This window comes from Gymnoscopelus microlampas, assembly GCF_963454915.1.
Source record: "Gymnoscopelus microlampas genome assembly, chromosome: 2".
NCBI classification, from domain to species: Eukaryota; Metazoa; Chordata; class Actinopteri; order Myctophiformes; family Myctophidae; genus Gymnoscopelus; species Gymnoscopelus microlampas.
In genome coordinates, this window is record NC_139939.1 from 14,516,474 (window position 1) to 14,543,004 (window position 26,531).

Genomic DNA, 26,531 nt, shown 5'->3' on the forward strand with positions numbered 1-26,531 from the left:
TACAAACTTAGTGTTATATTACAGTAGACAAGGCAATTTTATTTCTAAAAGAACATTTCAACAACCAGGCAATTCCAAAGCTCTTTACACAATTAACTGCTTTCAACATGGTGTCACAAATTTTGGGCATGTCGTTATATATATAAAATGAGCGGCGTTGATCAGAAGAATTTTGGCTTTAAACCATTCAATGTTTTATAAACCAACGGTACTATCTTGAATCAGACGTATTTTGATCAGTCTCACACATCACATTTCTACTACACATTCTGTATGTTGCATGTTACTGTATATGTATACAAAAAGGTAGAAAGAATCAAACTTATTTAACATATCGTTGCTGTCCGGCAGAAACCAGCTAACTTTTCCGCTTTTGCATTTTTTCCCCATAAATCAGTACCCTTTTGGCCATCAAAGACCACGGGACCTTTTTTATTGTGTAAAAACACCCTTTACGTCTGTGTGTTGATTTAAAAAAATATTGAACCGCTTAAAAAGCGCTTCTGACAAAACCAGCTAACTCCATTGGATCCTCAAACGTTCTGCTGAACCAGCTAACTCCACCAAAGGGGGGTGGAGTTAGCTGACTCCAGGCTCCACTTCACATAAATCAGTGCTATTGAACACCCTTTACGTCTGTGTGTTCGTAAAAAAAAAATATTGAACGAATGAAAAGTATTAAAAAGTGCTTCTGACAAAAACAGCTATAGGCTACTGTAACTCCATTGGATCCTCAAACTTTCTGCTAAACCAGCTAACTCCAGCAAAGGGGGATGGAGTTAGCTGGTTTTAATGACTCCAGGCTCCACCCCCTTTTGACCTTCAACCTCAGCTTGGAGGTCCATTCAGCTGTTCTTATCAATGATGAACAAAACCTCCTATCTCCATTTTGTTTTGTTTTTTTAATTTCCTGAAAAATGAACATTTTGGAGTTACCTGGTTGCTGCTGCCGGACAGCTGAGATATATAACATTTTAGGGGACACATAATATGTGCACATTTTGAGATTGTTGAATTTGAACTTATTGAAAACATTATTAATATTACTTCCCCCACATCAGGTAAAATGTATGAAGGATCTTCAGAGAGTAAGATATGATTATTGTTGCAGTTTTGATCAGATCTGTGCTGAGAATCATTTGTGCCCTTGTCCTCGGTTGAGCTGCTTTCATTTCAGTTTTTTTTTGCATCCTGAGAGAGAAAGAGAGACAGAGAGAGAAGAGACAGAGACAGAGAGACAGAGAGAGACAGAGAGAAAGAGGAAGGTAGATACATGGCAGAGTGACAGGATGAGAAGTTGATCAATGACCCTGCTACAGAGTAAAATATGGAATGTTAATCTGACTGACTTTCACCTTGTAGAGTTGCTATTTTTTAGGGGGGAGGGGGGGACATTTAAATTCCCCTCGATTATTTTATAAAAATGCATGTTTTTTTTACATAATATATTCATTCAGTTAGTTTGATTACTGCTGCACCCCTAATAATTCTGTTATTTATTCCACTATTCATTAGTTGAGCCAATCCAAAGCGATGAGTGCAGTTCTAGCCTATTGTTAAGTGGCTGTATTTCTGTGTATGTCACTCAAATTTGCCCACAAATATCTCCACTAGAGGGTGTTATTGCTCAACTGTTCACACAAAGTTTTGTGTTGAGTTCATCAAATTACTTTTTTTTTAAACACCCACCAAGCCCAATATACAATACATTGTCATATGACAAGCAAAAGATTTAAAATGTGTCCAAATTAGGGACAGCAGGGTTAATGTTGTAGCAGAGGTGATAATAGGAGCCAAAGCTACAAACAATGAGATTCTGTCCAAAAGTTAGAGGAGCTATTCTCAACCTGTGGGCCCAATGATAATATAACATAATGTATTTAAAAAATATATATATATATATATATATATATATATATATATATATATATATATATATATATATATATATATATATACATTTCATGGTATTTGTTTCCTTTAAAATCTTGAAAAGTGAGTTTTCAATGTGATACCGATAAAGTATACTACACTGTCCTAGAGGTGTTTATGTTCCTATTACTGCACTACTGTTTTTGTTGTCTGTTTATAGCTTGTAATTCAGTGGAATGAATGTTTGGTTTATTGTACTGAGATGACTGTCGTGTATTTCCTGGTTGTCCTCTACTAACCGTCTGTTGTCCCTGTGATGTCACAGCCGTGTCTGGGACTTTGTAGAAGATGGATGCAGGGAAGACTTGCAGGGTGGAGGCCAGAGTCAGCGATGACTGATCTGTTTCAGAGAAACCCACTGGATTATGACACAGATTCCACGCCTTTCATTTCCCTCCCCTGAAACATGACATTTTTGGGCTTGATGTCACAGAAACTCTGAACCAGGTTTCATATAATCATTTAAAGGATTACGGATCGCATACTTGTGGATTGTTGCTTGTAATGATATACTAGGAGTTGTTGTACTCTATACTGTAATTTACTCTGGATAATAGTGTTAGCTAAATACTTAAAATGTGCCACAGACAGAAGTGACTACTGCAGTGGTTAGTCTGACCTTGACGAAAATGCCGCATCCATGGTGGCCTGTGCTTCCGCTTTCTGCTCAGCCCGATACGATACTTCTGGACTGAAAAGTCCAAAGCAGAGCTTACAAACTGATAGAGAGAGAGACATACAGTCAGTCAGACAGACAGACAGACAGACAGACAGACAGACAGACAGACAGACGGTTACGCCCCGGCCTAGGGGAACTAAGGCGCAACAAAAAAAGTGGACTCCCTCCTTCACAGTCCCCAAACACAACCAGGCAACACCACACAGGAAAATATATATATGACCCTATAGGTCATAACACAGACAGACAGACAGACGAATCGCGGCATGTCATGAGCTTGTAGATCAGCTATTTCCTGAGAAGATATTTAGTGTAGAGAGAAAAGGGGAGGTGGCCTAGTATAGACCCCTGGGGAGCTCCGGTCAACTATAATAGGGTTTAAGTGCACAACGTAACAGCTCAGTGACTCACCTTCACGGCAGAGATGTCTGGAAGGAGTGAGGGATTCACAAACTCCACACTTTCATAAATGTTTAAAGTCCTGGGCGCTGTTCAGATAAAAGAAAGTATTACTGCTGTGCACTTTAACAGCCTGTGGTCTATTGTGAAGAACATAGCTTTACTCAAATGTCCTAACTGTTCAAGTCAGTGTTTTGAATTTGAAGTCAGTGCCAAATATTGAAAGAGCTCTTAGGAGTTGCTAGTGCAGTGACACAGATCACCCTCCCTTCCCCAGCTTCCCTCGCCCGAACACCTCTTACAATATCTGGAAGCTCATATTATGATCTTCTTCGCAAAATATTGCATCCCATATCTAAAGACTCCAGACACAGCAGTAATGCAAAAAACATGTGGACTCTGTCAGACAAGTTTAAACTCACACATATGTCCTTCGTTACTGGACAGAAATGTCACTGGTACAGCAGAAATGATCGGCCCTCCATCAGACCCGGTCACTTCCTGTCTCCTCACGTCAGTTTGGTTCCCAGCGAAACCATCCTCATAGACAGACTGGTCCTCTGTGTTGTCATGATTACAGTCAAAAACATCCTGCGGTAGGGTCAGACCTGTTTCACCGACCGGATCGGACCAGCTTCGATTTTGATTGCACAAACCGAGGCGAGTCCCGTCGTCATCTGAGTGGGACTGGTTGCGTGTGGGGGAGCAACTTGAACTTTTGATGGACGTGACGGGTGACCGTTCCACTCCTGAGAGAAGCTCCTCTACCGGGTTGACTGGGCTGCAGCACTCGAAGGAGCTGACCGAGCTGTCAGAGACACAATGTTGGTGAATCATAGTTAACTTAACTATCACCAGCGCCATTGGCACTGACTATCACATTCATTGGAGTTATTCCACACATTTCTTAGTATTTCGAAACAGACACAATTGATTCCGCCACATAGTCTGTACAGAAGAGCTGAAAATGCACAGGAAATAAAGCCGATGTCCCGCCCACTTTGCTTTTGCAGTCACAGAAAACCAAATTACTTGAGGCGTTTCAAGCTTGCTACTGAGCAGAAATGGAAATTCAAAAATATATTTTAAAATATAAGAGGCTATTGTTTGCCCTGGAATAGGGACGCTAGGGTAGGCTACATGTGGTTAAAGTGATCGGTTGTGCATTACTCTGTCTCTGTCATTCTCTACTAAATCGATAGACTTTTTTCCTCTTGGGAGCATGAAAAGTACACAGCAAATGTCATGGCAATCTTGCCATCACTGCTTGAGATATGTTGATCATAGGCAAACAGATGCGGGTGAAAAACATCCTCCTTGACAGAGGTGTTTATGGTTATTATCATTATTATGGCTGTTAGAATGCCAGCCAGCTAACACGATTGTGCAGGAAACTCCCAAAAACTTTGCAGAAAAACGCATGTGAACTAGTGTGAACGCACGTAGGTGAGTGTGCAAAGCAGAAAGGTGCTAATGACAAGATGACAGCTATTATGAAATCATGGTACAGTGAGAGAGAGAGAGAGAGAGAGAGAGAGAGAGAGAGAGAGAGAGAGAGAGAGAGAGAGAGAGAGAGAGAGACAGAGAGGGAGCGAGAAATAGAGAGGAGGAAAGATCAGAATAAAAGAATGAGGATGCAGACTAATGGTTCTATCGAAACCCCTGCTGTCATGCTATGACAACAATCCATCTGGGTGAGTTTGCATTTATCCACACCCGGAAGTCCTTGTAGAGCCTCTTCTAGAGAATGTTTTGTTTCCCGAACTTAAGTCTCCAGCTGAAAACCCTTAAGCAACCTACTTAAAGTTTCTTAACTAGTACACCTCAACTACAATGTTCTTTCAGTTGAGTTACCCTTCACCAGCATGTGTGCTTTTGTGTGCTTTTCTCTGGAGCTAATATCTCAAACAGCTGGGCACACTGCCAGTTTCAGGAAAGTTTTGTTGTTTCTTCCTTGTAGTGTGTGTGTGTGTGTGTGTGTGTGTGTGTGTGTGTGTGTGTGTGTGTGTGTGTGTGTGTGTGTGTGTGTGTGTGTGCGTTTGTGCGTGTGTGCATGTGTGCGTGTGTGCGTTTTCACCTTTGCAAAACTGCATGTAGTCTTTTAACCGTTCCATTGGTGTGGTTTGGTTCACTCCTCCCCTCCACCTCCTTCACCTCCCCCCTGTTCTCTCCTTCCTCCTGATACATTCCTCCCCACTCCTCCCGTCTCTGCATTCTGATTGGTCTGGGCGGGTCTTGATACAAAGCCTATCAGATTGCAGGAGGTAAAAAAAAGGGAGAGTTAGATATTTCAAGGTTTTGATTCTCACATCTTGACAAATGTGTAAAACATGTTTTACAGCACGGCTGAAGACTAAGGTCTCTCTCTTGATTGGATACAATTGGTATCCCAACCAGAAAATGCATTTTCTGGTTACTTAAGAGCTGGAGACCCCTGTTACTGAACAAACACTCTGTGGCGATGGATACTATGAGAATATAGAGCTATTCATCATTTAATTTAAGAAAGTAAAATGACCCTACCTTTAAGTGACCCTGAGCAAGACACTTGCTCAGGGTCTATGCCCTCTATGCAAACGTAATTTCCCCTTGGGGATCGCTACAAAATAGCCTACCCTTCTTTTTAACACCTCAACTATGGGTACAGAATACTTGTGACAAGGATTTGATATTTTGGGGTTCATGCAGAGGTATAATTCCAGAAAATAACTAGAGTGTGGGAAACAAAAAGTGACGACTTGAGCCGCCCTATGACATGCTCCAAATAGGTTCAAAGTGGTTAATGAATGTATGGTTTCAGACAAGAAAATGTCTATAACATGTGTGTGACGTGTGTGATTGAGAAGCATTCAGCGCCGAGAGATGTTTAGATGTGGAGAAAATATGCATGAAAGAACTAAAGAGATTAAATGTGAACGCTAGGTGGTGGCAGTTGTCATCCCCTGAGACCCCAAATGGTGTCCTTGGGAGTTGGGACCATGCCAAACCAATAAGAATCACTGGAACCTCGAGATGAATTATAACGTACTAGACCATACCCGGTCGACGCATCCGTGGGGGGATATGCGCACATGATCTGGCAACCCGGGAGGTGACATTCTTTCACACATAAACGCTAATAAGAAGCTGATTTGATGAAATTGAAAAACGGGCTTCACAGTTAAGTTCAGATGGTAATGGTCAATGGCTGTGTGCAAAATCAGAGCATTTGCTCCAGCCAGTGAGGAGAACTGGGTAGTGACACCGGGTAGTGACACCACTACAGACAGACGGACAGACAGAGGTTACTAGAATTATAGTAGGATGTGCTTGTAATTGTAGTCATTGCATACATTAATCTACAAATGCACACACATCGTCTGAAAGGCAAACAGCCTTTAGCCGAAAGGTTTGAGAAATGGGTGGAATGTCAGTAATGAGAGATGCTCTCCGCTCCTCCAACAGCTACAGAAGAGATGCTTTGAGCAATGTACTTAACCCCTGACTGTTCCAGTCGGTGTTCTGTGGCCGAAGGTGACATTTTGTGGCTCTTGAGATCTTGTGAGATTGTAGATCTGCCATTTTCAGTACGGGACACGTACGATGGAATATAAATGAAACATCATGCATGTAACCATGAGGTGGTTGCAGAAAAATAGTTTCCTCAGTCAGTCTTCACTGTGTAAATGTGTGCATTTTTGTGCATTTGTGTGTGTGTGTGTGTGTGTGTGTGTGTGTGTGTGTGTGTGTGTGTGTGTGTGTGTGTGTGTGTGTGTGTGTGTGTGTGTGTGTGTGTGTGTGTGTGTGTGTGTGGTGGGGGCGGGTGTACTTGTATTACTATACTTGTGATGGCCATATGGTATAGTATAGTAGAATTTGACAAAAAGTTTGACATTTTTCCTGGTCCTCACAATATCAATGGGTTTTTAATGGTGAAAAGGAGCTTTTTAAAGTTGTGTGTTAATAACGTTGTAAAGAATGATACAAATTAAACTCACCTCAGCCATTCCATCACCCTCCTCCCTCTGTCGTTCTCCGCCCACCTCCTCCCGATGGCCTCCAGTTTGCCTCTCGTGTTCTTTTCTGTCCTTCAGTCTATCCACCATCTTCAACATTGGTCCTTGATCGGTTGCTCCAGCCAGAGTATCCTCAAATCCGCGGGGTACCGGCAACAGGCCCACTGCACACGACTCTACGTTCTGCACCTCTCGAGGTTCTTCTAATCGCCTGGCTGCCTCCACGTTTCTCTTTGTCTTGGGGAGACTGACCGATGCGGCGGGGGCGTCTTTCGTAAGAGGACAAGCCTCTCCGCCTGGGCTACCGCCGTCTCGTCTCCCTGAGTCCAGGGATTGGGCCTGGGGACTCTGGAACTCGATGTGAAGCAGCGTGACAGCTCGCTTTCTGCGAGGGGGCTTTGGAAAGGGTGCAACCCTACCCCCTGTTGATCCTCCTCCAGGCCTGCCCGCCTCCTGACCCAAGGGGGCGCAGGGGACGGACCCCAATGTTGCCCTTTCTCCCAGCGGGGAGGAGCTCTCAGCTACCACAGAGATCACCTTGAAATGTCTCTCTTCCACCACTTCTTCCTCTTGTTTCTTTTCCTTCCCCTTTCCATTTCCCGGGCCTTCCTCCTCTTGACTTGCACTTGACGTAGCTTTGCTTAAGTTGGACATTTCATTTATTGCCCCCTGCTCAACCCCCTTTTTCTTCCCCTCCTCACCACCCGCCTCTGTCTCCGGCGCCGTGAAGAGTTTCTGAGGTTTTGGAGGTGGACTTGGGCGGTGTAGCGATGGCCTCTGTCCTGCTTTTGGCGAGGCGGCGCCACACTCCGAGCTTCGGCTCCCCGCCACAATAAGACAATCTTTTCCAGGCTCATTGTTTGACCCATGGTTGAAGGTCAGACATTGGCCCATGACCTGACACGATTCGGGAGGCTTCTGCTTATTGGACGGAGTGGCGTAGATAGCCCCTTTCCCAGGGTCTTCAACATCAAGCTCGCGGTCTAATGTTTTCCCTGTTGTAGGAGAGTTCCGACGGGGAGAAGAGGACCGATGCGGAACCTCTCTCCCAGGACCTGTAGACCCTTGGTGTGACCCTGGGCTTTCCTGAGGAGACTTAAGCCAGGGCTTGGGGGGCACCGGGGGAGGAGTTCGCATGGCATTCATCGAAGGGGGTAGAGTTTTTCTTCTCTCCAATTGGACATTGGAAGCGGGAGAGGACCCATTTGTTTTCTGTGCTGGATCTGACATTTCTGTAAGACGGAAATTCACACCATAGTCAATCACATCCTTTTCAACTATGATCTTCTGGCTAGAGTGAGGTCTGATTTGCAGACCGTGACCTTCATCGTCTTCTCCGTGGTCAGATCCATCTTCCCCTTCTGCACTCGCTGTAAAATCGTCAACACTGACTTCCAGAGCTGCGCGAAGACCAGAATCCCAAACGGCTGTAGGCCTACGTGTCTTGTTTGAGTGTGTGCAATCACGGTACGCATCTGGTAGGCCCAAGTCTGTCCGCAAATCTTTTTTGTCCACGTGTGCATGCAAGAGCGCGTCAGTGTGTGCTGCACTGGCGTCTCGGAGCTGGTCTGCCATGCGTAGAATGCCGTGCGCTAGGGAGAGTGCACCGATATGCAAGGTGGCCACATCTGAGCAGGCCTGAGATCTGTGCATGTCACACAGCTGGAGCGGACATTGTTCTGTGATCATCAGCGATGAAAGCAGACGTGCATCACCATGCATCACTGTGTCTGGCTCCCTGCGTTCGGCGACAAGTCGCAGCCAGGTGGAGGAACACAGTAGAGGACCACGGCTGTCTAGTACAAAACAACACGTCCAACAGAAATAGGGGATGAGACACCGATTAGATTTCACATACTGTACCACTGTACGCAGTCGTTACGGACAAACAGAATCATTGTCTTATTTGTGAGCATTCTATGACAGAGTCTATCGCAGAGCACAATAAAGGCATTGTACATGCTCCTTTACTTCTATGAAGTGTTACACCACAACAGACCTTTAGCTAAGCTAAGGCAATGGGACTGCGAGTGACATGTCGATCATTTGACCAAATAATGTACAATATGGCATGACAATGTATACAGGTACTTTTGCATCTGTATACATTGTGCAGTATCGGTTTGAGCAATCTATACAGGATTTCTTTCAAATGCAATGGTTTTTATTATTTTGCAATTATTTTAAGTACAGTGGCACAAACAATATCAGCTCACTGCATCAGTCCCACAAATCCTGAGTGTTACTTTAACTCTGAGAGTACACATCTCGTCCAAATGGACCCGTTATGGGTCTGTAACTCTGGGATTGTACAAATGAAATATCAGAGTTAAATTAACACTCAAGTTTTTACTGTCCTACTATGATCTAAGTACAGTATAGTGCAGTATAGCGCATAGTCATGTAAAACTAGGTCATAGTACTGTATGTCATTCAAGCTAAAAACATTTCTTACCACTCAGGTCCCTCGACAGGTTCACGTCTGGGTTTGTTGTCTCTCCCCCCTCTCTCTCTCTCTCTCTCTCTCTCTCTCTCTCTCTCTCTCTCTCTCTCTCTCTCTCTCTCTCTCTCTCTCTGTGTCAGTGTTTCTTGCTGCTTTTTCCTGAGGTGTTTGGGGTTTTCCCCCAGCGCTCTGTGATGCTTACAGTCATTTCTCACTACCTGATCCAACCTGTTCCTCTACCTCCTGTCTCCCAGCAACGCCAAAATTGAGTTATGCCCAATTTATGCTCCATCAACTCATTGTGAGTTGTTAGATCTGCTATCTTTGGTGCGTCATGCACCAAAGATAGCAGATCTACCAGCTCACTGGCGCACAACTAAGTATACATCAAGCATAACTCCTAACCCAATAACCCCAACCCCTAAATGCCTAATCACCCTAACTCCAACCTGAATCTTTTCCAACTAAAAAACTATTACTGACTATAACCTCTTTTTCACCATTAAAAAAACATTGATCGTGTGAGGACCAGGAAAAATGTCCTCACAATGGCTTATTGCCAAATGCTACTATACTACTATACTATACCATATGGCCCCCACAAGTCGTAATACAAGTACACACACACGCGCACACACACACACACACACACACACACACACACACACACACACACACACACACACACACACACACACACACACACACACACACACACACACACACACACACACAGAATCTGTCTGTGACAAAGCAGACAGAAGCACTGTCAGTTTTACACTTGACAACACTCTAAATGCGTCCAAGTTTATTTGATGTTACTGTTTGTGAACATCAGTTGACACAGGAAATAAATAAACTTGGGCCCAAGCTGTTCCGTTACCACTGACAGGTCTGTTCAATAATGCTGTATAGTTATTGCTGCTCCACTGATCTTGTTCAACCCAGATTTGGCACAAACATGGGGTTAAATTTGTTCTCCTGCTATGCCACCAACATGTGGAATGCGCTACCAACAGACAACAAAAAGTGTGACTATTTACTCACGACCCATAAAAATTGGTCCGCGACCCACATATGGGTCCTGACCCACCGTTTGGGAAACAATGGTGTAGAGACCAATGGAAACACTGCATTCAACACCACGTGATTCTGCATGCGGAACAACAACAAAGTCCAAACACAGTCCTCATACAGCCAGACAGACAGACAGCTCTACTAAACAATCCAAAACAAACTATATCTTATATTATTAATGATGAAGCGGGCTCTGTTCCACGTGTCAGTGGTTTACTTGGCGTGCATCGCCGTCGCGTGCACGTCTGTGTTCGACAGCGTGCACGTGGACGTGGACTACTCTCACTATGCAGAGAGGAGAGTGGAACATCTGCCCAGCTGGCTGGCCATGCCCTGCAACTCTCTGATCAACCTGGCATACATACTGATGGGCATGTACTGGCTGTTCATGTATCGGTATGCCTGGCACAGTTATTACATTATTATTATTGGGTAGGGGTGTCTAGTACTACCAGTGGTGGAAAAAGTATAAACTTTTTTACTTAAGTAAAAGGATCAATACTGCAGTGTAGAAATACAAGTAAAAGTCTGGAATTCAAAATTCACTTGAGTAAAAGTACAAAAGTATTGGTATCAAAATGTACTTTAAGTACCAAAAGTAGAAAGTTCTCATTATGCAGAATGTCCCGTTTCACAAGTTTTCAAAAGTATAAAATATATAATAATCTTTTGAAAATAGCTGTGAGATTGTAGATCAGCTATTTTCAAATGGCCTAAATGTATATAGGGCTGAAGTGGTTAATGCACTCTGTGGTCAAACACTCTATAGCAATGAGTACTATCAGAATATCAGAGGTGTATAACACTTATTTTAACCAAAGAACATCACTTACCCTACCTTTAAATCATTAATCGCTATTTGTGTGACAATGAATCGTCATTTAACATGTAATTATGTTGACAGCTCTACTGGACAGAAGACCGGTACAGAGACAGCAGACAGCTGTTATGTGAGAGAGGTGTTCTCCCTCATGGCCATCCTGTACGCTCCCATCCAGTGGGCACGCCTCGCCACCCTGCAGCGCCCCCTTGCTGTTCTGGACCAGTGGTTCACCCTGCCCATCTTTGCCTGGGTCCCTGTGTGGAGCCACTTCATAGCCAGTGGCGGAGGAAGTAATACATTATTTTACTTAAGTAGAAGAAGGGTAACTCTGAGAGTGTACAAAATGGAACCAAATGGACCATCATTTGTAGCCTGGCATGGCCAGACTATCACTGCGTGGATATTAGTCTGAATTTAAAGATAAATATTCCATTTCTCCCCTGAGCAAGCCAGCAGGCTCTATTAGCTCAGAGTGTTAAAACATGTCAGCACTTCAGGAGACCCGGGTTCCAATCTGGGGTAGAACAGCACAGTTACAGAAGGTAACTTTAAGTACAGTGCTTGAGTAAATGTACTTATTTCCGACCACTGTTTCCAGCCCATGACCCTGTTTGGAGTTCTGGATACGCCCTGCAGGTGGAGCTGTGCTCCATCCTCAGCTACGGCCTGGCTCTGCTGCATGAGAATGGCTTTGATGTGGCTCTGGGCTGTCATGTGGCCTTCACCTTGTTCCAGGTACAGTTATTATATCATAGTCATGCATTTTTCATTCGTTTTACATTTTCATTTCATTTTGACTTTTTGTTTTCAGTTCAGCTTTGATTAGTTTTTAAAGCGAGTTTGGTCATTTAGTTTTTGTTTTGAAAAAAAACGTAGTTTTAGTCTTTTATTAGTTTTAGTGTTTTTTTTTTTTATTGTAATATATGGATTAGTCAGGGGCAAGATTCAACAAGGTCAGAAAAAGAGCAAACATTTGTAGTTTGTAGTAAAGAAATGTAGTTTGTAGATCTGGACTAAAACTAAGTACATTTTCTCTATGATTTTTGTTAGTTTTGTAAGCAAACTATAGTTTAAGTTAGTGAAACTAGTTCTCGTTATTTCCTTTAGTTTTAGTATACTTAAATAAACCATAATAATAAACCCATTTCCAGGCGGTGCGGGTGCAACTGGCGCACGGAGATGCGCGGTCCCAGAGATACCTGCTCCTGGCGGCGCTGTCCTGCGTGGGGTTCGTGGTCCTGAAGCTGCTGGATCACTGGCTGGCCCAGTTCGCGCCTTTTCAGCGCGTGACGGGTCACTTCTGGTCCAAGGTGTGTGACGTGTTCCAGTGGCACTACAGCTTCTGTTTCCTGACCAGTCTCACCGAGAGGAGGACGCACACGGACTAGAGCCGTGATTCTCAACCTTTTGAATGTCAAGGACACCCCCGGTTTGATATGCACTAAAATATATGCACAAATGGACCCATTTGTTACATATATCCATTTATCCAAATTTCGTGGGCAGGAAGTGTGTGTGTGTGTGTGTGTGTGTGTGTGTGTGTGAGTGTGAGTGTGAGTGTGAGTGTGAGTGTGAGTGTGAGTGTGAGTGTGAGTGTGAGTGTGAGTGTGTGAGTGAGTGAGTGAGTGAGTGAGTGAGTGAGTGAGTGCGTGCGTGCGTGCGTGCGTGCGTGCGTGCGTGCGTGTGTGCGCGCGTGCGTATACAACTATAATCTCTTCTGCCCTGATGTTTGTCAATCACTTGCCCCTCCTGTTTACTGCACCACCATTGGACCCATAAATATGTTAATAATTCCCTTTGTGTATCATTATTACATTATTATGTAATATTGTCATTACAATTCTCTTTGAGAGTAAAAATCAGTTCAACCTGGTTACAATGTCACACATAGAAAGGCCTCAACAAAGCCAATAGATCATTAATGTAGCAGCTACAGTACAATTGTCAACGTAAAAAAAAAACACGCCAGTGAGGACGTGGAGCCTCCGTCCCACCCAACACTCCCTGCTGACAGGCTCCGCCCCCAGCCGGTAGGAGTACATGCAATGCCAATTATCACCCTCCACGCCCAGCTTCCCTCCCCTGAACACGGGCCAATTGTGTTTGTGTAGAGGCTCGACAAAGCCGGATGCACCGCGGTGGATTCAAACCCACAACCTCAGCAGTGGTGGGCAGGGACTTTACCACTGTACCACCAAGTGCTTAAAAAAATTAAACAAACAAAAAAAAACGACGAAAAACCAACACATTTAAATATGCTAGGCAAAAGTAGAAATAACTCAAATAAATTAAAATCTTAACTAGCGATGCTGTGATTCTATGAAAACAAACACATGATTCCACTTCATGTTTTTAAGTTAAAACATTTTTTAAGTCATTTCAAAAATCTTTGTGTCCTGAAGTCGTACTGAAAAACATCATGTTTCCCTAAAAAAGCCACTGTGCATCCATATGTGTCCTTGAGCAAGGCATTAAACCTGTCATTGTTCATTTCCTTTGAAGTTGCTCTGTATGATCCTAAAAAATATAACACTTAAATATAATGATCCAACTTCAGTGTGTCCATCTTAAGTACATCAGTGCAGTTTTACATCAACCCAAGATGTTCAGAGAGAAATGGGTCAATATCACAGAGAATGAATATCATGATTGAACTCGCAGCAGTTCCTTTGTTCCTCACTGTATCGATGACAAAACGTGCCGTGTCATTTTTCACCTGCATCGCGTTGGCCTCATCCTGATCAGCATTGTTTATCACCCTCTTCTCTAAAAGCTTGTCGTGGAGAATTTTGAGAGTGCCAACTGAAACATTGTTGATGAAGCTGCTCCGCACAGCAAACAGGCTCTCTTCTGCTGGAAGAGTCAGTGTGCGTTGAACTTGTTGTTTTCTTAAAGCAGGAGCTGAAAGCTTTACACAGCGTTCCCATGCACAGGCAGAGGTTTTACTGTCTCTTAGAAGCAGCTTAACATGGTTAAACTTTGCCTCTAATGTCACTTCAAATGTTGAAATGTAATTGTGATAGGAGGATTCATCAACTTTAAATTTAGCCTTATTTGGTTCAATTTTGATGGAATCATCTTGAGGGAAAGTGGAGAGGGTGTATTCATGGTTTGGGATTAGTTCACAGGAAGGCTTTTCTATGTAAATTTCCTCTCGTATGCTCCTTCTCTCCTTCAGCATGTCATGCCGTGCAACGTTCCCTGGCAGCAGCAACACATTCAGGATTGAACTTGGATCATCATCATCTTCAATCGGTGGTGTATAAAACAGTGACACCAAGGCCTGGACAGGACTGGGCCCGAACAACATCTCCATGATGACACCAAATAAAGATAATCCAGTTACATTTATGATAACATGAGTTTCTGTGATCACATGGGGTTTGATCAGCTCAATACTATCATCATCCATCACATGGACAACAGACAAGGATTTTCCTCCACCCATGGAAAGGATCTCACAATGTGGAAAGTGTAACTGACACACAGACCTCTGAGAACCTTTTATATCAAACAGTGGTCCTGCAGGCCTCTTGCTAAGCTGGGGTAGAAGCCTTCGGGCCCAGGGAACTGTCCTGTAAGTCACATCTCCCTCTGTCTCCATCTTAAACACCAGGCCGGTCACACTGCATTGGAACAGTCCTGCTTGGGTGCAGTGGAACCTGTAGCTTTCCTTGTTTTCCACAACAATGATATCAGGTGTAATTTTCTGTGTTTTGTCCAATAGCGTAACATCATTTAAGCTGTGGGAGCGCTTTGCTCTGAAACCTGCCTTGTTCTCTAAACATGGAAGTTGGCTCAGTGAGGGTAAGCTGTGAGAACGAGGCAGAGAGATGGATTCTTCTATCCTCAAACCACTGAAGCATCTACTTAGATAAGTTTCATCTTGGAGCTCCAGAGAGGGATGTAGAGAGGACAATGACTCTGTAACAGGCTGGTCTGTGGTTGACAAATCACAGGCTGTCATCATCTTATCTGGGGAATCATGGGAGGACTGTTGTGATGTGGAAGACACCATGGGGGAGACTATAACAACGGACGGATACATGTTGAGTGTCATTACTTCCTGTGGAGCATCTTGGTAAGAGGGAATATCAGACTCATCTAACTCGTCTAAAGTTGAAGAGGGAAGCAAGGGAAGGTTTGATGAGGGAAGATCAGTCTCCTTCAACTCTTCTTTTCTTCTCTTTCTGTCTTGTGTTCTCTGTGAAGACACCATATGCTTCACTCTTGTTCTGTCTTCTTCTACATCTAACTCTTTCATCTCAGGTGAAATCTTCTGACCTGTGTCTTCCATCTCACTATGCTTCACTCCTTCAGCTGTGGAGGAGGAGGCTGTGAGACGTCCTTTTTGCTTTACAGTGCTCATCTTCTCTTCTTTTAATTTAGTCCCAGAGACAACATGGGAATAAGTATACTCATCCCCAGTTCCCTAAAAAAGAGAAAAGAAAATTAAATAATGGACTCTTTTTAGCGGTGCCAACCGCTCTACGTTTGACTCTGTCCGTCCGTCCGTCCGTCCGTCCGTCGTCCGTATGAGCCCGGGATGAGCACGGCAAAGAAGAAACACATACAAACACACGCGCACACACACACACACACACACACACACACACACACACACACGGACGTGGAGACTGCCTATGCCATCTCTCCTCTCATTGACCACACGTACCACTGGTTATCAAAGAGGGGTCCAGGGACCCCCAGCGTATGTTATGTCCGAGCACGGGATGAGCACGGGATTTTAAACAGCTATAACTCCAGTGTGCAGCATGCCACCAAGTCCAAATTTGGTATGTGGACTTAGACCACCAATAGGGACGAGCATGAATTGCTGAAGTTATCAAAGAGGGGTCCAGGGACCCCAAGCGCATGTTATGTCCGTCCGCCCGTATGAGCACGGGATTTTAAACAGCTATAACTCCAGTTTGCAGCATGCCACCAAGTCCGCATTTGGTATGTGGACTTAGACCACCAATAGGGACGAGCATGAATTGCTGAAGCCCCGCCCCAGGGTTCCAGGGACCCCCAGCGTATGTTATGTCCGTCCGCCCGTATGAGCACGGGATGAGCACGGGATTTTAAACAGCTATAACTCCAGTTTGCAGCATGCTACCAAGTCCAAATTTGGTATGTGGACTTAGACCACCAATAGGGACGAGCATGAATTGCTGAAGCCCCGCCCCCTCTGTCTTCCCATTGGCTGGCCTTCAAAGAGCCATAACTCAAGTTCGCAGCATGCTACGGAGTACAAATTTTGTACATGGACTAAAACCACCAATAGGGACGAACTGTAATTACTTAAGCCCCGCCCCCTCTGTCTGCCCATTGGCTGGGCTTTAAACAGCCATTATTCCAGTTTGCAGCATGCTACCAAGTACAAATTTGGTAAGTGGACTCAGACGACCAATAGGGACGAACTGAAATGAGTTAAGCCCCGCCCTAAAGGCACCGCTTCCTTCACACAGGGTGTGATTTTTAATACTGCAACGTTTCGACCTTTAGGTCTTCATCAGGCAAAATTTATATTACAATGACAGACAAAAGCATCATATATACACAAACATTGACTAATGAAGATGTACAACACCTGGGAGTCAGGAGGAGCAACGAAACACCCTTCTCCAATCCCAGGGACAAAAAAAATTGTCTACACCCCTCTGGGGAGTGTTCAATGCATGGCAGAGAATAGACTTTTCACATTTGATTAAACATATTAGACACTAATAGCCAGTCAATACATTTGTGAAAATAAATTGTCTGTGGAAGATTTGTGATTATTTACTATGACTATGTACATTTAGTTAGGTGTCACTTTCATTACAAATGGAACCAATAATTGCTTTGCTTTTGTTTACACTATATATGGTATTTTTTATTACAACTCTGAGAGTGCACAAATGGAGGTCCATTTTATTGGTTCCATTTGTAATGAAAAGTGACACCTAACTAAATGTACATAGTCATAGTAAATAATCACAAATCTGCCACAGACAATGCCAAGTTTAGCCACAGACACATTTGTCTGTGTACGGACACATTGATGACCCCTGATCATAACTATTTGATATTTTACTCTGATTTTAGATGCTGAGATGACGAGTGAGGAGGAACTCTTATCTCCTACTGTTGGCACTGGCAGAACCAGTAAAGGTAAGAACAAAAGTTTATTTTTCTGTACATCAAACTTACACACAAATAAAAAATAAAAAAATATTGTATTGTAAATGTATATGTATTTTATATGCATACATAATTATGTATTTCTAATTATGTATTTCTATAATTTACAGGACGTGCACGTGGCAAGCCCAAGCCTCAAGTCTGGTATACCATGGAGGATAGGGCTTGGATCCCCGAAGACATCCCCCTCAAGACCTTCCTGGGTCTCTTGTTCACTACTGGGCTGGTGAAAAAGCCAGAACTGGAACTGTACTGGGCTCAGGATGAGCTGACTTCTACACCATATTTCAGCAAGACAATGGCTCGAAATAGATTTCAGCTCATCCTGAGGTTCCTTCACTTCAGTGACAGTGTCAATACTGGCCGTGACAAAATGCACAAGGTACGGCCAGTTCTCGATTATCTGGTGCAGAAGTTCCAGGAACTGTACCAGCCAGATCAAAACATTTCGATCGACGAGGGCACGCTCCTTTGGAGAGGCAGACTGAACTTCAAAGTCTACAATCCAATGAAGCCTATCAGATATGGGATAAAGTCTTATATTTTATGTGACTCAAAAAACGGCTACTGTCACAACCTCCGGCCATACTGCGGAACATATGTGAGCCTTGTAGACACGATTGTCTCTCTTCTTGGTGGTCTACAAGGGAAAGGTTACCGGCTCTACATGGACAATTTTTATAATAGTGTGACCATGTGTGATCTGCTCCTGAAGAAGAAGAAGACCCATGTCTGTGGGACACTGCGCTGCAACAGGGGCGCCCCACCAGAGATCCAGGACGCTTCCACTGCCAGACTGGGTGTAGGGGACAGACTGGTACGTCACACAGACCAGGTGCTGTCGATGGCCTTTCGGGACAACAACGTCGTGAGAATGGTCTCCACATTCCATCCGGACACGATGGGAGAGGTAAAGGCGTGGCGGAGACGGAGAGGCACGGTGCCCACTGCCCTTGTGACCAAAGCCAAGCCTACCTGCATTATAGACTACAACAACAACATGAACGGCGTGGACAAGCTGGACCAGTCCCTCTCTTACTATCCATTCACCAGGAAATCCTCCAAGTGGACCAACAAGTTCATCTTTTATTTATTTGAAATATGTATGGCCAATGCATTTGTGTTGTACAAAAAGAAAAACCCTCAGGGCAGCTGTAAAACCAGCATGGAGTTCACCACGAGTGTGGCGAAGGCGTGGACCAGCCAGAGACGTGTTCCACCACAGCGTCGAATTGCACCTAGGCTGACTGACCCCCAGAGCAGGCTCAATGCCAACATCCCACCGCGGCCAACTGTACACACGCCTACCTATCTTCCCTCCACCCGCTGTAAAAATCGCCCAACGAGGAAATGCAGGGTTCATGACCGATCAGGCGAACGCCGTGAGTCACGGTTCTGGTGTGCTGTTTGCACCGTCCCATTGTGCAGGAAAGGGATGCTTTGAGAAGTATCATACAGAGCGGAACTATGCCTACATTGTGTGAACTGTACTGCTTGACACACACACACACACACACACACACACACACACACACACACACACACACACACAGGGAAACACTCCCTTTTGTATTCAATAAATATGCCGTTGATTTTGGCTGACTCAAAATTGTGTATGATCTGTGTGTTTCTAAAGTGTATGTGCTTATTTGGGCTTGTTTCTAAAGTTTAGTTGCTTATTTGGGCTTGTTTCTTACTGGTCTTACTGGTCCATTTGGTTTCATTTGTACACTATAGCTATGCTGACAGAGGATGGATAGATATATATTGACCCCTGATAAAGACCATATCTCTGCTGTCCAGCCAGAAACTGCTAACTCCAAAACGCTCATTGTTCAGGAAACGCAAAAACAAAATATACGTTTTTCAGGAAATGAAGAAAACCTTATATTTTTAAAACAAAGCAATACTGCCTCATCAAAGTTGGTATAGTGACTTTATATATTGTCAGATACTTGCATGTGTCATTATATTATCAACACTTTAACCAAATCGCGGGTAAATCAACACTTTACCCAGCGCAAGTGGAGTTAGCAGTTTCAGACGAGCAGAAATCAAGCTGAAGTGGAGTTAGGTGTCCAAACAACAGTAGCTCCACTCGCTGCTGAGGGAGAGGTTTCAAAAGGGTACAAATTCTCAAAAGCTAACAATGGATCTCCAAGCTCACAATGCATCACAACAACGTGTGAATTAATGCCCTGATGCTTCATGCCACTTATTATATAGGCCTACAATAATAAACAGGACTTTAAATATTACAATAACTTCTGCAAAGAGGTAGTAGAATAGCGCGACAGAAATGCTATGAACGCCTTTCTTCTTGTCACATTGCTCTCCTCATTAAACACTTAATAGATTTTAGAAATATAATTACTTGTTTTCATAACATTAGCGTCAGTGCTAAGTTTGATAAACAGGTACACTGCATAGTTTTAACAGACTACGGGGAGCTTGTTTACGTGGTCCTCCTCCTAGTTCACTGCGCAACGCGCTCTACTCATGCTGTTGAAAAGGCAGCGCTGTAGAGGAGAGGGGGGAGTTGTTTGTTTTTGACGGACAGTTTGAGGATCCAATGGAGTTGGGAGTTTTCGTCAGAGGCGCTTTTTAATACTTTTCATTGGTTCAAATGTTTTGATATTTTACACAGACCTAAAGGGTGTTCAATAGCCTTGATTTATGACAAAAAAAAAAAAAAACTGAAAATGGAGTTAGCTGGTCCTGGCTGGACACCGACGATATATGACATGCAGACAGCATTGAGGCCAGTTGATGATTCCTGTCATTGCTACTGTATATATAGATATACCATATTGCATATATGTCTGTTATTGAGCTGGCCAGTAAACTCCATTTGTCTTGGACTTGGTGACGGTGTTGTGATCATTCTGTTTGACAACCCAGGACGAATTCCATTGAAATAGCCCAAACACCAGCCACCTTCATCAGATAAATACTAATGTTAAAATACTACCTATTTGAAGGTACACTGCAACACTCTTTTTGTAATGATCGCGAATGAACTGTCCATGGACCTGGACCATGACATGTATTTGGGCTGATGTGCGTAGAAATGGATTGTTTAGCTATTTTATGACAATAATAATAACAATTACACCGTCTTGGGTGCCTGGTCTGCCGCTGACACCGTGCTCTCTGGCATGCTCGCGCTAATCTACACTCTGGTGGTGATAGCCTTAGTATGTTTCGCTGCAAGACATATCTCCCGTGGACAAAAGCTCAGTAGGGCCGACAGCACGTCTGTCAGTTCACATTCAGAGGGACACATAGTTTAACTATAACAATTGTCCTTTGAAAGGAATAATCACTGTGATCTATTAAAGATGTCTTGTCTTATTAATCATTCATTCACAGCAGCACTACTGAAAATGACGGCATTTTCGGGCCAATAGACCTGTTTTGCAGAAACAAGAAATACTTAATGAATCAAAGTCAGTGCTGATATTTTCTAAAAAGGTAATAATTATGCTACAACCGTGCAATCAATGCACATAGCCTACTGTTAAATACTCCCATGATGAATGCCTGCTGCTCGGTTTTTGAGTGTTGATTTAATGAAGTGCCTAATATAACAGAATTGATCTATATATATTTTGATTATTACTATCAGCTACATCCATCTTGCAACATTGACCAAAAATGTGACGAGGAAAGGACTGGGCCATGTTTTGCCAAGACTGTATTTAATTTGATACTGAAAGCTACGAACCAAGTCAAACAATGTATAACACCGATATAGAAAATGTACATGGTTGATGAAACATCATTTGTAATTATTGGATTGTTTGGGGGGGTTTCTTTGAATGTCATACCAATTGCATGTTTTTTCTTTGTGTTAAGGCCTTGTTATTCATAGATTTGTATTTAGATTTGATAGAGTGATATTGTGCTGTGCTGGTTTTGTAGAATGTACATCGACTGATCCAAGCTTATAATGTGACTTTGGTAAATGAATCATCGTTTCGTGTCAATATGGATACATGTGTAATTCTCATTAGCCGTAGTGCTATTAGGCTGTATTTTACAATGCATGTGTAGAAAAAAATTGTGTGTTATGTATTTGAAAAACAATAAAATATTTACAATGTATCATTAATACGATGATTATTATGGAACAGGTATATTAAATTAACCACAATATAGTCAGACTTTCGTTGATCCTCCATTAACGGTGCACCAAATTAGTGTTTTAGCACTTTAACAAATGGAAAAAAAGCATTCTCTCTCTCTCTCTCTCTCTCTCTCTCTCTCTCTCTCTCTCTCTCTCTCTCTCTCTCTCTCTCTCTCTCTCTCTCTCTCTCTCTCTCTCTCTCTCTCTCTCGTCACGGCCAAATACATATAATTTGTGGGGTTCCTGACATGAAGGTGTCCCCCCCCCTTCTCTGAGTGGAACAACTACCGTAACAGCGGAATTTTACACGTGCGTAATTACGCACGCAAGTGCATGTTGTAACATAATAATACACAACGTGTACTGTACATATATAGCTAACTTTAGCCTAATATTCTTGGGGGTCTTCTTAGCGTTGTGAGCTTGGAGATTGCCTCTTTTTGGCAAAGAGCTTAGATAGATAGATAGATAGATAGATTTTAATACAATTTATTATTTCTTAAATGATTATTTATTCACCTTGGAGGGGACGTGTGGCGAGCGTGGTTGCGCATTTGTGTGTGTGTTACGGCTGCGGACCTTATACAGACAGACAGACAGATCTACAAGCCAATCTACAAGCTCCATCGCCTCGCAGCGTGAGGCGTTGTGAGCTTGTAGATCGTCTATTTTTGGCAAAGAGCTATCGGTGGAGGGAAAAAAATATGCTATATAGAGGGGGTCCCTGCTTCATCTCGCTCTCAGCTAGGGGGTCCTTGGGCTGAAAACCCTTGTGACAGATGATAGATTAATTGACAGATAGATAGATAGATAGATAGATCGATAGATAGATAGATTATGTTATGTGCGTAATTACGCAGGTGGAAAACTCCGGCTTGATATCTTTGATAGAGAGAAAATAAATTATAATAAATTATAATAAATTCATGACTGATACCAAATGAAAATATTAACTTGACAGATCATATAAACATTAAAATTATAAGAATTCAAGTAAAATTGACAAAGATCTGACCTGATGAAATCTCAACTGCTCTGTCTCAATGTGCAAAATATGCCACAGGTCAGTGGCGGGTCTGTGGCGGGTTTTTGCGGGTCGTGGTGGTCAGTGGCTGTCAGTGGCGTCAGTGGCAGAACGTGGCAGGCAGTCGCCGGCAGTGGCTGGCAGTCAGTTCCAGTCAGTGCCAGTCAGGGGCAGTCAGTGGCAGTCAGTGGCAGGCAGTGGCAGGCAGTGGCGGACAGTGGCAGGCAGTGGCAGTCAGTGGCAGGCAGTGGCAGGCAGTCAGTGGCAGGCAGTGGCAGTGGTGGCAGGCAGTGGCGGGCAGTGGCGGACAGTGGCAGGCAGTGGCAGTCAGTGGCAGTCAGTGGCACGCAGTGGCAGGCAGTGGTAGGCAGTGGCAGTCAGTGGCAGGCAGTGGTGGCAGGCAATGGCAGGCAGTGGTGGCAGGCAGTGGTGGCAGGCAGTGGCTGGCAGTGGCTGGCGGGCAGTGGCTGGCAGGCAGTGACAGGCAGTGGCAGGCAGTGGCAGGCAGCTGCAGGCAGTTGCAGGCAGTGGCAGGCAGTGGCAGGCAGTCGCAGGCAGTGGCAGGCAGCGGCAGGCAGTGGCAGGCAGTGGCAGGCAGCGGCAGGCAGTGGCAGGCAGTGGCAGGCAGTGGCGGGCGTTCCGCCGTGGCGGTTGCGTCTCCGCCGTAGCGGGTGCGGCAGAGGCGCGGCGGGTGCGGCAGAGGCGCGGCGGGTGCGGCGGTGGCAGGGCGGGGTGCGGCGGAGGCGTGGCGGGCGCGTCTCTGCCGCAGCGGGTGCGGCGGAGGCGTGGCGGGGTCACGGCGGCCGCCACTGCCACTTTGGGATCCTGCTGTCTCTCTGAGATCTTGTGAGATTGTAGATCTGCCATTTTCAGTACGGGACACGTACGATGGAATATAAATTAAACATCATGCATGTAACCATGAGGTGGTTGCAGAAAAATAGTTTCCTCAGTCAGTCTTCACTGTGTAAATGTGTGCGTTTTTGTGCATTTTTGTGCGTTTGTGCGTGTGTGTGTGTGTGTGTGTGTGTGTGTGTGTGTGTGTGTGTGTATTTGTTTCCTTTAAAATCTTGAAAAGTGAGTTTTCAATGTGATACCGATAAAGTATACTACACTGTCCTAGAGGTGTTTATGTTCCTATTACTGCACTACTGTTTTTGTTGTCTGTTTATAGCTTGTAATTCAGTGGAATGAATGTTTGGTTTATTGTATTGAGATGACTGTCGTGTATTTCCTGGTTGTCCTCTACTAACCGTCTGTTGTCCCTGTGATGTCACAGCCGTGTCTGGGACTTTGTAGAAGATGGATGCAGGGAAGACTTGCAGGGTGGAGGCCAGAGTCAGCGATGACTGATCTGTTTCAGATAAACCCACTGGATTATGACACAGATTCCACGCCTTTCATTTCCCTCCCCTGACACATGACATTTTTGGGCTCGATGTCACCGAAATTCTGAACCAGGTTTCATAACCATTTAAAGGATTACGGATCGCATACTTGTGGATTGTTGCTTGTAATGATATACTAGGAGTTGTTGTACTCTATACTGTAATTTACTCTGGATAATGGTGTTAGCTAAATACTTAAAATGTGCCACAGACAGAAGTGACTACTGCAGTGGTTAGTCTGACCTTGACGAAAATGCCGCATCCATGGTGGCCTGTGCTTCCGCTTTCTGCTCAGCCCGATACCATACTTCTGGACAGAAAAGTCCAAAGCAGAGCTTACAAACTGATAGAGAGAGAGACATACAGTCAGACAGACAGACAGACAGACAGACAGACAGACAGACAGACGGTTACGCCCCGGCCTAGGGGAACTAAGGCGCAACAAAAAAAGTGGACTCCCTCCTTCACAGTCCCCAAACACAACCAGGCAACACCACACAGGAAAATATATATATGACCCTATAGGTCAGGTCATAACACAGACAGACAGACAGACAGACAGACAGACAGACAGACAGACAAATCGCGGCATGTCATGAGCTTGTAGATCAGCTATTTCCTGAGAAGATATTTAGTGTAGAAAAGGGGAGGTGGCCTAGTATAGACCCCTGGGGAGCTCCGGTCAACTATAATAGGTAGGGGTGTGCCGATACACTAATTTCACGAAACGATACGATACGATATTTGGCTCACAACTTCGATACGATTTCGATACGATACGATACGCACTTTTTTTATTATGAAAATAAATGGGGGAGAAAAAAAGGAAATGCAAACAAATAATTCTGTTTTTGCATTATTCAGACATGCAAACTTGTAGCTTTTCAGCCGTTTTGAATCCAAATAGGGCAATAGTGTGACACCTGACCCGAAAAAAAACAACATGTTGTCACCCTTTTCACCTCGGGGCTGTTTGCATGCCTGATTATTTTGATTAGTGTAAAAAAAAAAAAAAAAAAAAAAAAAAAAAAAAAAAAATTCAAAACGATATTTTTTTTTTCCAAAACGATACATATCGTCGCGAAAACATATCGCGATATATCGCGGGACGATATATCGGCACACCCCTAATAATAGGGTTTAAGTGCACAACGTAACAGCTCAGTGACTCACCTTCACGGCAGAGATGTCTGGAAGGAGTGAGGGATTCACAAACTCCACACTTTCATAAATGTCTAAAGTCCTGGGCGCTGTTCAGATAAAAGAAAGTATTACTGCTGTGCACTTTAACAGCCTGTGGTCTATTGTGAAGAACATAGCTTTACTCAAATGTCCTAACTGTTCAAGTCAGTGTTTTGAATTTGAAGTCAGTGCCAAATATTGAAAGAGCTCTTAGGAGTTGCTAGTGCAGTGACACAGTTCACCCTCCCTTCCCCAGCTTCCCTCGCCCGAACACAGCCAAATGTGTTCATATATAGACGCTCGGCCAAGCCGGATGCACTGTGGTGGATTCAAATACCTAGACTCCGCAGGGGTGGAGGTACTTTACCCCTGCGCCACCCGATGGCTTGGGAAGTTGTGTGTTGTAACACCTCTTACAATATCTGGAAGCTCATATTATGATCTTCTTCGCAAAATATTGCATCCCATATCTAAAGACTCCAGACACAGCCGTAATGCAAAAAACATGTGGACTGTGTCAGACAAGTTTAAACTCACACATATGTCCTTCGTTACTGGACAGAAATGTCACTGGTACAGCAGAAATGATCGGCCCTCCATCAGACCCGGTCACTTCCTGTCTCCTCGCGTCAGTTTGGTACCCAGGAAAACCATCCTCATAGACAGACTGGTCCTCTGTGTTGTCATGGTTACAGTCAAAAACATCCTGCGGTAGGGTCAGACCTGTTTCACCGACCGGATCGGACCAGCTTCGATTTTGATTGCACAAACCGAGGCGAGTCCCGTCGCCATCGGAGTGGGACTGGTTGCGTGTGGGGGAGCAACTTGAACTTTTGATGGACGTGACGGGTGACCGTTCCACTCCTGAGAGAAGCTCCTCTACCGGGTTGAAGGAGCTGACCGAGCTGTCAGAGACACAATGTTGGTGAATCATAGTTAACTTAACTATCACCAGCGCCATTGGCACTGACTATCACGTTCATTGGAGTTATTCCACACATTTGTTAGTATTTCGAGACAGACACAATTGATTCCGCCACATAGTCTGTACAGAAGAGCTGAAAATGCACAGGAAATAAAGCCGATGTCCCGCCCACTTTGCTTTTGCAGTCACAGGAAACCAAATTACTTGAGGCGTTTCTAGCTTGCTACTGAGCAGAAATGGAAATTCAAAAATATATTTTAAAATATAAGAGGCTATTGTTTGCCCCGGAATAGGGACGCTAGGGTACATATGGTTAAAGTGATCGGTTGTGCATTACTCTGTCTCTGTC

General features: G+C 44.1%; 3 protein-coding genes across 3 annotated transcripts; 1 reads left to right on the forward strand and 2 right to left on the reverse strand.

Moving 5' to 3' along the window:
- Window position 1: 1 nt before the first annotated feature.
- LOC311035373 (uncharacterized protein) lies at window positions 2-9,508 on the reverse strand. Its single transcript, XM_084043536.1, has 8 exons — window positions 9,461-9,508; window positions 6,988-8,797; window positions 5,088-5,257; window positions 3,433-3,818; window positions 3,023-3,099; window positions 2,552-2,651; window positions 2,172-2,272; window positions 2-1,191 (listed from the first exon to the last, which is right to left on the reverse strand). The coding sequence occupies exons 2-8, from the start codon at window positions 8,725-8,727 to the stop codon at window positions 1,174-1,176; spliced, it is 2,592 nt and encodes an 863-aa protein (XP_083899662.1). The 5' UTR covers window positions 8,728-8,797; window positions 9,461-9,508; the 3' UTR covers window positions 2-1,173.
- Window positions 9,509-10,632: 1,124 nt separating this feature from the next.
- On the forward strand, window positions 10,633-13,341 carry tmem187 (transmembrane protein 187). The gene is made up of 4 exons (XM_084043548.1): window positions 10,633-10,921; window positions 11,430-11,638; window positions 11,947-12,083; window positions 12,500-13,341. The coding sequence occupies exons 1-4, from the start codon at window positions 10,704-10,706 to the stop codon at window positions 12,734-12,736; spliced, it is 801 nt and encodes a 266-aa protein (XP_083899674.1). The 5' UTR covers window positions 10,633-10,703; the 3' UTR covers window positions 12,737-13,341.
- Window positions 13,342-13,635: 294 nt separating this feature from the next.
- On the reverse strand, window positions 13,636-26,191 carry LOC311053996 (uncharacterized protein; the record flags this gene model as incomplete). Its single annotated transcript, XM_084069845.1, has 5 exons — window positions 13,636-15,780; window positions 23,941-24,041; window positions 24,319-24,418; window positions 25,249-25,325; window positions 25,795-26,191. 5 exons carry the CDS (start codon window positions 26,189-26,191, stop codon window positions 13,936-13,938), a joined length of 2,520 nt encoding a protein of 839 aa, XP_083925971.1. The 3' UTR covers window positions 13,636-13,935.
- Between the last annotated feature and the right edge of the window lie 340 nt (window positions 26,192-26,531).